The sequence below is a fragment of the Hippocampus bargibanti genome, linkage group LG16 (genome assembly GCF_051943395.1).
Source record: "Hippocampus bargibanti isolate YZ-2025 linkage group LG16, ASM5194339v1, whole genome shotgun sequence".
Lineage (NCBI taxonomy): Eukaryota > Metazoa > Chordata > Actinopteri > Syngnathiformes > Syngnathidae > Hippocampus > Hippocampus bargibanti.
In genome coordinates, this window is record NC_142749.1 from 6832666 (window position 1) to 6845274 (window position 12609).

A 12609-nucleotide genomic window follows, 5' to 3' on the forward strand; every position below is an offset into this window, starting at 1 on the left:
AAACATTAACCGCTGCGATTGAGTCGTGATTCTAAGACAAAATGATCACGTCTATCAAAATAAAAGTAATTATGCTTGAGCGGTAATATTTTTTTAATCAAAACAGCCAATTTACACTGCCTCTTTCACATAAAAAAGGGTCACTTGGGGAGCATGAGTCACAAGTTGACTGGAATGGGAGCCTCCCCATTTGCAAGAGATTTGAAGAAATACATCTTGACTGTGAGGCAAATGTTTTAACACTTCTTTTCTTTTCGGCTTTTCCCTTCAAGGGGTCGCCACAGCAAATCAGTGTCCTCCATCTTCAGAGGTATGATACGCATGTTTGTTTTGGCCAAGCTTTTACGTCGGATGCCCTTCCTGACACAACCCTCTGTATTTATCCGGGCTTGGGACCGGCACAAGAAGACTTATGTCCCTTTGTGGCTACAGAACAAGCAACTCGCTCAGTAAAAGGCTCCCAAACACAAAATGGTTAACTACTGACCAAATTCTGATAATAAAATATTGTCATTGAATGGAGCACACTTTGTAATGTGTAAAGGCAACTTGTTAGATTCTTAAGGACCACATTTTCGATGTACAGTGTGACTTACTTGTTTTTACTTGTCAGCTCACCCACATTTTTTGAGTTTCTGTAGTTTTATTGACACTGCATTTTTTTATTGTGAAAATAAGTGGTTCTAATAATCTTGGTGAAAGCACTGACAGCGTGAGAGTGCTAAAATACTTTCATCTAGAACTGCTTCATGTCAAGCAAGTGCTGAAGAATGAATGAATCTTTGTGTTGTCATATTATTTGTTTGGTTTTTTTTTTACTTCAAGATGGCGCCACGAGAGTGGCTGATTTTCCAGCAGCTCCTGTATTTTATTTTTCTACCTCTTTCTTTCCTTTACTCTTCCTTTCATAACTTTGCTGCTGTGAAATATAAATTTCTCCACTGCGAGATGAATAAAGGTACATCCAGTCCAATCTAAAAGCGAGACAATTATCACACTTAAAATTTTAGGACTGCAAATGGCCACAGATAATAATTAAATGTTTGAAACATTTTGGTGATAAACTATCTCTGAAAATGATTTACCTCTAAAGAGGGGCTGTATTAAATATTAACCTTAGAGATGAGTTTCAGCAAAGCTTTACTTGCAAACATTGCAGTAGCAATTGCCATAAAACTGCACGGCTTGTGGTTTCTGAAAGGACATTTCCCATTTTTTTTCACCAATTAGCTGCCAGCAGTTGCTTTGCTTTTTTATTTTTATATTTTTTAGAAGGGCAGAAAAAACAGAATTACATAACAGTTATTCATAACTTTTATAACTTTGCTGCTGTGAAATGTAAATTTCTCCACTGCGAGACTAATAAAGCTAAATCCAATCCAAATCCAATCCAATCCAATCCAATCCAATCCATCCACATTTTATAGTGCTTGTTTTGATTTGGGGTCGGTGTGGAGCTAAAGCCTGTCCCAGTTCCTGTGTTTTTTTTAATAGTTACATTTTATTTCATCGTTACATTTTATTTTTAAACTCGGTGTTTTGAATTAATTTTTAGAGCAGATTTGTTGGTTTGAAATGAGTTTTTTGTTAGATGTTTTTTTTACATTTATTACAATATTTTTAATAATAAATTGCAATAGCTTGGACATTGTACTGTATTTTTTATTCTCTTGCATTGCATAGGTTGAAGGTCACATTTGTGGTGTATTTTTCTTTGTAATTTTTAAACATTCATATTTTATAAACTGAAAATACATTATTAGTGCATTATTAGAAAACTGCAATGAACATGTTAATGACACTGAACATGGACATATATTCTGTGGAATTTGTTTAAGGTTATAAAAAGGCCAGTTGGTTTTTCAATGACATTAAAATCATGCTCAGCCAAAACGATCAATATTAAGGGAAAAAAACACAACAAGAAAATCCCTCATGAACTATACAGCTGGCGTGTGAGGATGTTCTTTTTGTGCTTCATTTTCTTGACACTGTCTGATGGGGACAATTGAGACAAGGAATCAGTCTCTGATGTCACTGGGGCGAGATTAGGTGTTTGTTAATGTCGGTCGTTTTTTCTCTTTTTCCGTCGAATGCTGTCATCACACGTCAAGTGTTTTTGAAGTTCAGCCTTACTTGTAAGCAGTTTTTCTCTTTCCTTCTTCTTCTTCTTCTTCTCTTTCCTCTTCCGGTATTTTAAATCATTTAATGGATCATCTTCGGCCATGTCCTCCCCTTCTTCGGTCCTGCCCGGTGCTTCATTAAAAGTTGCATCGTCAGTATAATGAATTTGATGGTGTGGTGAATTAAGCGGTCTGAATTTTTCAGTGTAAAAAAGCAGAGTCTCCTCTGTGTTGTCGCGCACTTGATCTTTCGGCTTCAACTTAATGTTTTCGAGCAAAGCACAGTTAGATGATGTGCCCACAAAATCTTCTGTGCTCCCGTGACCAGCAGACTTATTTTTCTTGAATGAATTGTGTAATTCTGCCTCTAAAGCAGTCCTGCTTTCCTCCACATCAGCAACAAGGAAGGAAGACGTCCTATCGTTTTTGTTGCCAAGTCTATACACAAACTCGTCGCCCGGTATGATCTTTGTGCTTGATTTTTTCATCTTCTTTTTCTTGCTAACCAGTTGCACATCATTGTCGTCACTCCTTATCTCATTTTCGTCAGCAAATGCATATGCCGAAGTTTTAAACGGATCTCCTCCCTCAGACAGACAGGAAGACATATTTTCTTCAGTTTTATCACTCGTGTCATTTTCAGGAAGCTTGCGTTGTCTTTTTGTAGTTTTTTGAGAAGCCGCAAGAGTGTCAAGACTCCCTGGTTCCTGATGCAATTTCTTTTTTTTTTTCTTCTTTTTCAACCGCCTTTCGTGATCGAGAGGTTCACTGACTACACTGGAGTCATCTTCAAACTCTCTTAGCTTGATTTTCTCTGTCGGGTCATCTCGACTGAGGGAAGACGAGGCATATTCTTTTACGCTGAGGTCAAGCTCCAAGTTAATCATCTCATTTTCTTGTCTCGTATGCTCTTTCTTTTTTACCGAGGTGACGACGCTGGCTTCTGTATTATCATCTTGGGTCATCTGAGTGTCCAAGGTTACAGATGTTGTAGTTGTCACATCAACAAGTATGTTTGTTTCTTCAGGCAAAGGAGTTCTTTTTTGTCTCTGTGTGCGTGTTTGTACCACATTGATTCTAAGTGGTTCATTATTTTTGTCTTTCGCTAAAGCCATTACAGTCACAGGGACCTCATTTGATATTTGATCTATTTTCTCCTTTTCCTGAGGAACAGCTCTTTCGTCCTCCTCATGCTGCTCTGTAAACTGCAGTGGTGTGTGCCAGGCTTGCTGCCACTTGGTTTTGGATTTTGCCAGAAATCGCGTTTTTTGCTGCAAGATATAACAAACAAATAATGATTAATTCAATTATTCATCTTAGGTTACAGTGTATATTTGAAAACACAATAGAACTGCAAGCATGAAGAATATAAAAATTGAGCAGTCTATTTATGTAGGCCGTGGTGTGAGCTGTGGTAAACAACAGCTCCCGTAACCATGTGTACATTATGTTTATGCGTTTCAGTCAACAGATTGATAAGAGTCTCAGTATCTTTGGCTCTCCTTTTCCACATTCAAAGGCATCACAGTAACTATGCTGCAAAACTGCCTAGAAGTAATTACGAAAATATGGTAGCTGAAAGTTAGACAAACATTTTTACTGGAACCTCAAAATTTTGACAATATATTCAGAAATGTCTACCAAAAGAACTACAGTGATACCTCTGTTTACGAACCCCTTGGCTTACGAACTTTTCGGTTTACAAACGTTAAATTTATGAAAATTTTACCTTGGCATACAAATCTTTTTCGGGATACACACTGTCTCAATGAGTGATGTGTCGTTTGCGAACGAGCCCGTTCTTCTCACAACAAAATGGGAGCCGGCTTGTTTTGGTCCTCTATTCCCCGCCCCCAGTCGTCGGTTAAAGCCATGTGATTGGTCAAGGACGCAGCAGTGGGATATGGGTTACAGACAGAGAGAGAGTGAGGCTGTTCTCAAGCAAACAAAATGGCGTTTTCGGTTAAAGCCACGTGATTGGCCAAGAACCCAGCAGTGTGTGTGTGTGTGGGGGCGGGGGGTTAAACATTAAAAAGACAGGCAGACAGAGAGAGAGAAAAAACCACACACAGACGAAAGGGAGAGGACAGAGCTTGAAACAAAAAAAAAACTGAAAAAAAAACGAGTAAAATGGTGAGAAAATGGATAGAAAACAGTGAAATGTGGACCCATTTCAACTTTGATAGTTCAAAAGCAGAGTGTAGACTGGAAGGTTAAATATCCCATCTATCAGGCTCCACAAATAACCCGCACAAGTCATCTGTCCACTTGATGCAAAAAGCTATCAACCCAGCTAAACAGATCACAATTGATGAACTAGATACAATTATCACAGAGAAAGCACCTACAAGGGATCATTCCTCAAGATGGTGAAAGAAGCCTATGTTCCTCATCAAGTGTTTACTGCTGACGAAACCGGACACTCCATTCCATCAAGCCATTAACGACCATCACAAAGGTAAATAAAATGACTTTATTGTACAGTACAGTTTATTTCTTTAATCATAATACTATAGCACATTTATTATACATAAAACAAGGTATATTTTGTGTAGTTTTAAGGCTTACAAAATTATGATTTATGGGGACCTGGGAACAGATTATTCTCATTTTAATGGTTTCCTATGGGAGATTAATTTTTGGGATACACACTTTTCGCCTTACACACTCTGTCTGGGAACCAATTAAGTTCGTAAGCCAAGGTCCCACTGTACTTTAGTTCATTTACTCCCCACAATCATTTTCCTTGAGTGTGACAGTTTACTTACCACCACTTGGATGTCCTCATCACCAGATGTGTCTTCTCCTTCATCTCTGCAAGAGTTCAGATAAATTGCAAAACCATGAATGCCACATTTGCTTTCATTTAAATCATAAAAATAAAGGTAACACTAGTCAGGTTGTCAATGTGGAAAACAAAGCACATATTGTAAAAATGTTCATATCTGTGTTTAGCTATCATTTCACTTTTGCCAAAATAATTCAGATGCTCCAAAGTGCAATGACAAACTGAAGTTTGTGCTCTAATTAGGAATATGGCCAATGTGAAGTTAATGAATAACAAAAACGACTGAATATGATGACTATATGTAATAATGTAAAGAAACTCACTCCGTCAACGGTGATATGTCCTCACCATCTTGGTCAACTGTTGGTTGACTTTTATGTGAATCCTCGGCTTGCTGCCAGAACTCGACACATTTAAAGAAACCCCCCATCACATAACTCTGAAAGCATAAAAAAATAAAATAAAATAATGAATGAGAATAAAAGTTGTAAAATATTAATAGACAGATATATAAACCTAAATGATCCTTACATGAAATTTTAGATTCTCTTTGCTGGTTAAATTCATGCATTTGGATTTCCTTTCCTTAAGAAAAGAGAAGTTGTATTTTGGTAGCGTTATCTTTCTTTTCTTTCTCTTCTTTCTGCTTGTCTCGTGGTCACTGGCATCACTCTGAGAGGACGAAATATCCCCCTCACTGTCCTCAAGCTCTGTGGCTAAAGTGTGCCGTGATGATTTCCGGCGTCTGACTGTTCTCACGGGCTGAGCAACAGGCAACTGTGTTAAAAATAGGCTGTCCCCAGAATCACTGTAAAGAAACAATCACAAATTCAAATATAAGGGTGCTGCTAAATAAGTTGTGTCCTGACGCTTAGGTCAGGGTCAATCATACAAAGCAGAGTTCATGAGTGCAATGAGAGAGAAGCTACGTTTTTCAAGATTTTGGTCTTCATTTCGGCAATACATTGCTTTCACTTGTGAGTGCAAACTAATAGTCACAGGCGAATATTCATTATCCTATGGAAGTAACTACTATATTTCTTGCATACTGATAAGTAGTACAGTCTACCCGCCTTTCTGTGATGTGTACACCCCCAAAGTGTCTAAGGTGCACACACCAGAATGAGCAGAAACATATTACAAATGAGAAATTGTGACAACAATGTTATTCGTTTTTACACGAACAATTGTATACATTATAAGATAGACTGCAATTTTTTTGTTTAAAAATTTTGGGGGAATAATTAAGACATTTGCATTCATTTCAGTGGGGAACGATGCATCTATGGCAATACTGTATACCGTTTTGTGATATTTTGGTTTAGTTACGTGCTGTGACATTTTTCGAATGCAGTCAAAAATACATACAGCATTGCAAAACGTGTTTACCTGTCGACTTCAGGGGGCGCTCCAGGTATTCGATTTTGGTTACTCGGGCCAGCAGAGAATTCGAGGTACTGCGATATTTTCTTCACATAATCGGGAGGAGACCTTTCCAGTACGATGTGGCCTGCTAACACCTCGTTAGTCGGGGCATCATCAAAGTGTGTCTCTGACATGTTGGACGATGTTTGGATCGTCAGTTGATCCCGAATCGAATTTATTTTGGAAGCACGTGGACGCTCATAATAGGCGGCATTCAAATAACAGAAAAATTTGTGACAAGATGTGGTTTATATTACCGAGAGAACGAACAGTGCGTTTCTGATCAGTAAAGTTTTGGTGAACGCGTGCTTCCGGACAAACAAGGAAGTAGTTTCAAACATCATCATGTGACTTCCGCAATGAGGAAAAAAATAATCAAGAGAAATCCGTCACATTTCTACTTTTGTCGTCTATCCGTAATGTGGACTTTAAACACACATTACACGAGACACGCACCCACCGAGTACATTTTAAAAATAGAAATATACAAAAATTAACAAAACTGTACAAACGATAATAGCAAGACCCAACCTTGCTGCGCAGTGTGCAGGCGATTGCACACATACCAGATGCTTCTCTAGTTACTTTATTTAATCTTTGATTCGTATGCACTTTGCTCCGACACAGTCACCACCCACATTTTCGGATATTTCATCTGGTGGTCACCTCCCCCACTTGCACACAAATGTAGTCATGGCATTTGTTCGCAAAACTGAAAAGGCTCAGCTGCACGTTCCAGACCTTGAAGAATTGCGTAACGGTAAGGATTTAAACATAATTGACACAGTACGTGTTCGGAGGAGAGAATCAAACACTTATTCTGTTTGCAGTATTTCAAAAAGGGCTGGAAGATAACTTTGCTGAAGTGAAAGTGAGTGTTGTGCAATGTCCAGATCTCACTAAGGAACCCTTCAATTTTCCTGTTCAGGGTAAGATATATATGTTTTTACCCAATATCAAACCATTCGTTACACACATTTAATTTGTGTGCACTTTTTATCATGTGATGTTTACTTGATGCTTCAGGTTTGTGTGGTAGTCCGCGGGTCACAGATGTGGGAGGAGTACCTTATCTGGTTCCTCTGGTTCAAAAGCACAAGGTACCGCTGTTTTCGAAGTCACCCAATGATGCCAAAATATTCGCCGACTCAGACTGCTGCTTGGGTGTTGTCAGATCATCTTGACGTACTCTTCTTAATAGGAGTATGACATGAATGCTATATCAAGGGAGTTGGAGCTACCTGGAGCGTTCATGCTCGGTGCAGGAGCCGTTTCCTCGAGGATTGTTGGGATAAATGCAGAGGTAGTCCCCTAATTTTTCAGCAACGCACCACTACCATTTTAGAGCTTTCACTGTTTTGTAATTCACCTAGAAAGTAAAACCGGAAAAATTTTGAATCCTGTGTGGTGTCATCTTCTGAAATAAGAGTTGGCAAAAAAAGTTAATATGCAATGTTGCATGCTTGCATAGTTTAAAACTATGCACGCAAGAGGCATGCTAAATGTCACTGGGGAAAAAAGAAAACTGTTTTCTTTTTTTCCAGTCTCTTTTCCGGTCTCTTTCCACATTCTGAAATTGTGTTAATTTGTTGAAAACTCCAAAAACAGCAATATTGTGTTAATTGTGCTATTGTTTTTTTCCACTAATAATTATAGCTATTATATGTTGTCCTATTCCCCCTAAAAACTTGACGATTTGGACTGTACCAACAAGAAAGTAATATCTAAATGATTAGATTAAAAAGACAGCAAACTGATCTTTATTATATATTATAAATGCTGTATTTTGTACTCCAGTTGATTCCAGTGGTTCTGACTGAAGCAGACGGAAGACCTGCAGTGAACAGCAGCTACTTGTCCTCCATCAATCCATTGGATGGCCAGTGTCTGCAAGAAAAATACAGCGACAAATTCTCTGATTGCAACTTTGGGCTGCTGGGGAATTTTTATGCTTGTGAGGGGAGGCCAGGAAAGGTGATGGTCATGATTCTAACTACGTACTAGTACAGCAACGGCAAAGTGATAACCCCCCCAAACCCAAAAAATATATGTCTGAGAAGAATTTTGTATTAGTATGATCTCTTTCTCCAATTAAACCTTCCTGGAACATGGATGAACTCAAGCGGGCGTTTAAATTGCACCTTTAAAACGATTCCACAAGGGGCTGCTTGCGTATGAATCCCATCACACTTTACATTGGTATCAATGACTGTAACGTTACAAAGGGCAAATTGTAACATCATAAGACAAGCATCTCGTCCTGTGCGCAGGTCATTGAGGTGCAGGCCAAGAGAAGAACGGGAGATCACAGTATTGTGACGGCCTTGAGAAAGACTCTGGAGGCTCACTACCCTGATCAAAGCCTGGCACTAGGGGGGACTTTCATCATCCAGAAGGGGAAAGCGAAAATCCACATTATGGTATATATGAGTATCTTAACGCAGCAAATGTAAAATGCATTAACTCATTCACTGCCAGACGTGCAAAAATGTGTCCACTCCAGTACCAGGGTTTTTGTCATTGGCACTCAAATTGCAGGAGGCACAGAATATCGAGTTTTAGGACTACATAAACATTCAATGCAGCGTAATGAACCTTAGATTCTCGTCTTTCATCAGAAAAATGAGTTAATTCCTAAATTGTATGGGTCTGGAGTTATCTTAGCAAGAAATGGGGCGGCTCTACCAGATACAAATCAATATAAACATATTTGTTTATATCACGCTTTAACAATAACTGAAGCTGGTACAAAGCGTTAACATGAAAAAAATGGAAATGCTGCCCCTTTGTGGAAGGGAAATAACATTTCCAGAGGTTTGGCCAGAGCTTTATCGCCATCCAAGGAAGAAAAAAACAAAACCCGAAGTATTTCGGGAATGGTGCTCTGTCATATTTTCAATTCCCGAATAAATTCGTGAGTAAATGAGTTATAGGGGACATATTATAAACTTTGATTTTTGTATGTAAATATTTCGATTTCTGTGGTGCCTACCTATCCATCAAGTGGGAAATTATACTGTACAGTACTACCAAATAAAATCATGAATGTGAAGAACATTTCTCCAGATGCCAGGAAGTTGTGTGCTTCTGCCCCATTGTAATGAACAGGCAATGATAATGATAAGCAATAATGTAAATATTTTTGTTGGAGGGATAGATTAGGATGAATTCATTTGTTTAGTTGTCAACGTGGTGGGGGCGTATGGTGGTTTGTCCACGACGCCACCTACACTGGTCAATACAAAATGTGACTTGGATGGCCATGTGCTGCCTCCATGAGGGCAGTTCGCGGTCACTTTTTTAGATTCACAGTCACTTGCTTGTAATGAAATATGAACTCATTTTAGCAACACAGCAACGGGGTGTGAAGTATGACCTAAAAATCAAGATTTTTCTCCCCCCGGGTGAGGTGCCATTTTGACAAAAACATGTCGTGACACAATGTTGTAGTTCGACCCCTAACCGTTTTAAAATATTAGGAAATGCATTCGGTGTCTCCTTTAAAATAGCATTTCCCTGCATAGAAAGCTAAGCATAATGAGACTCATGCTTACCGTTTCTGCACAGCCCAGAGAGTTCTCGGCGTGTCCGCTCAATTCCAATGAAGAGGTCAACAGCTGGCTTAAACACTTCGAGGTGAAAGCCCCACTCATCTGCCAGTCAGTGCTTGTATCCAAAGATCCTGTGAGTATACAATCTCATCAATTAATGTTATGTACTACCAAAAAGTGCCAAAAAGTATTTCATCACCATTGCTTTTATTTTTTTTTAAATAGGGGCTTGGTAATAAACAAACAATAAATAAAAAATTGCAGTAGCTTAACGTTTTGGAAAGTTTATATGGTTTATAATGTTGGTGTTTTAGCAACAAACGTGAAGTTGATACACTGTATTTGCATTTGTGTACCGTATTTTCTGGTGTATAAGGCACACTATTATGCTATTATATCATCATTTGAATCCTGCGCTCATCTTCGTCATTTGGAATTGTTTTCACAAGGATCTGCGTAGGTTGTATGTAACGTGGCATTTGCTGTTAACATGCCTTTTGTGGCTTTGAGGAGGGTATTCGGCTCGGTGGTGCGCTTTGCCAGATCACCTGATTCCATTTTGTTCTACAGTGCCCTCCAAATAAATGACAGACAGCAAAGAACCACGTGTGCTTCCTTAAAAGGAGGTTAAAAATTACATTATTTCAATCAGATCTCATTATTAAATACCGTATTTTTCAGTGTATAAGGTGTACCGGAGTATAAGGTGCACTCCCAATGGATGGTGTATTGTCAAACTTTTTCCATATATAAGGCGCACCAGAGTATAAGGCCCACCTTCAATGAAGGAAAAACATGTTCCAAATATAATAGATACATATATAAAAGTTTTCCAAATATTTGGCACACCACAATATAAGGCGCTACAATAGAGGCTAGGTTACACACTACTTCTTCTATGGGGGGAAATGGAGTCGTCGTTGCAAGACCTGTTGTGGCTCAATATTACTTCACATATAAGGTGCACCTGTGTATTAGGCGCAGGATCATCTTTTGAAGAAAATCAAGGCTTTTGGGTGCGCCTTATACACCGGAAAATATGATAATCTATAAATTGGTTGTAGTTTGGAATCACCACAGTCATGAAAACAATGCGACCGTGAACCCCCAAATTGTCTGTATCAATGTTTCATTTGTGTGTTTTATATGAAGGGACTTGACTTACGTGTGGAGCATACTCACTGCTTCAGTCCTCATGGAGAAGGTGGCCACTATTACATCGACACCACACCTGACAGCGTGGAGTATTTGGGCTACTTCGTCCCTGCAGAGTTCATATACCGCATCGACCAGCCCAAAGACACTCATGCTGTCGGAAGAGATTAAATAAGAATTGCATGGTGCACTTGTGTTGATTATGAAAATCAGTACCACATAAATTGTCCTTTATTTGTGGTGATACAGGTTTCGCTATAAATATATTTCACATTATAATTTGCAATATATCACAGGATGAATTTATCATTTAAAAATTGGACACACTTTTTTGTGTAATATTCTGTTTTTCCACCTGCCATTGATGATAAGGGATGTTCCTCCAGTAGAAACCATGTTCATCTTTAATTTATTCGATATTTTCAGTAGATTAGATAATACATGAAGTACAAAATTGGTAAATGACATTGATGATCAAATTCCATTATCCACTGATTATGACAATTACAGAAAAATGAAACAAGATAGCTCTGCATAAAAGTGTCCAGACAGAGAAATCCATTTTTTTTTTCAAAAATGGCTGACTAGATTAGAAGAATAACTGGGATATTGTACTGCATAGAAAGAAAATAACAATTGTAATGCAAATGAGGATGAAAAAATACTAATAATGACCAACATTGTCCAAACAAATAATATTGTCACAAGTGATGTTGAAGGGATTAAATAATGCTGACAAAAAATACAAAATAAATGAAATGGAGAACTCATGATATATAAAACGAGAAGCACAAAACAAACAAAAAATTATACATGTGAACAAATATCACAAGAAATTCGTCTGTGTAAGCTCTGAGTCGTAGCGAAGTGGTCCATCGATGAAAAGGTTTCTTCAGCCGTCATCTGTCCTTCTTGAAGGACAGATGACGGCTGAAGAAACCTTTTCATCAATCACAAGAAATTGTAAAGTAAAAAGTATGATAAAATATAAATACTGACAAAGTATGTGGTCTTTTCATAAATACATTCATTATCATACAAGGACGGCACAAAACTGATGAACAGCAAGCTGACATTAAGTGCAACTCATGTTGAAACTAATTTTTATTCTTTGACTCAGCATGAGACTTACAATTTACTTTTTTGAGCGACTTTGTTATTAAGTGATTGTCTTATTGTTTGTTGTATGAATATATTTTTTTTTTTGCTCCATGTACAGCGGCGGTTGTCTTAAAGTGCTCTATCAATACAGTTGAGTTAAGTTGAGTGTTTAAAATATGGCGCCATGAAAATCTTAAAGCACACCACCAATCAAAAATGTCACAACGTCTCATATAGTATGAATATTAAAAGTTGCTGAGCTCACTTCAATTTCATCACAGTGTGAAATTTGGACGTGTTTCATTCATTAGACTCACAGTAAATCATGACCTACTCTGTTGCATAAATGGCACCATTAATCGCTCTGCATGTCGCTGGCGTGGACGGATAAATGAAAATATCTTTATAATTAATACTTTTAAGTGCAATCAAATTATTAATACTATGAAGTCAAATAACACTTTTA

General features: G+C 38.1%; 2 protein-coding genes across 2 annotated transcripts; one reads left to right on the forward strand and one right to left on the reverse strand.

The window, feature by feature from the left end:
• Positions 1 to 1641: 1641 nt before the first annotated feature.
• On the reverse strand, positions 1642 to 6970 carry LOC148886223 (uncharacterized). Its single transcript, XM_089016661.1, has 5 exons — positions 6301 to 6970; positions 5443 to 5719; positions 5235 to 5350; positions 4892 to 4937; positions 1642 to 3394 (listed from the first exon to the last, which is right to left on the reverse strand). Exons 1-5 carry the CDS (start codon positions 6468 to 6470, stop codon positions 2060 to 2062), a joined length of 1944 nt encoding a protein of 647 aa, XP_088872787.1. The 5' UTR covers positions 6471 to 6970; the 3' UTR covers positions 1642 to 2059.
• Positions 6970 to 12413, forward strand: bkgd (beta-keto-L-gulonate decarboxylase). The gene is made up of 8 exons (XM_089016662.1): positions 6970 to 7096; positions 7167 to 7265; positions 7363 to 7436; positions 7538 to 7639; positions 8134 to 8310; positions 8607 to 8756; positions 9904 to 10020; positions 11040 to 12413. The coding sequence occupies exons 1-8, from the start codon at positions 7030 to 7032 to the stop codon at positions 11211 to 11213; spliced, it is 960 nt and encodes a 319-aa protein (XP_088872788.1). The 5' UTR covers positions 6970 to 7029; the 3' UTR covers positions 11214 to 12413.
• Positions 12414 to 12609: the final 196 nt, after the last annotated feature.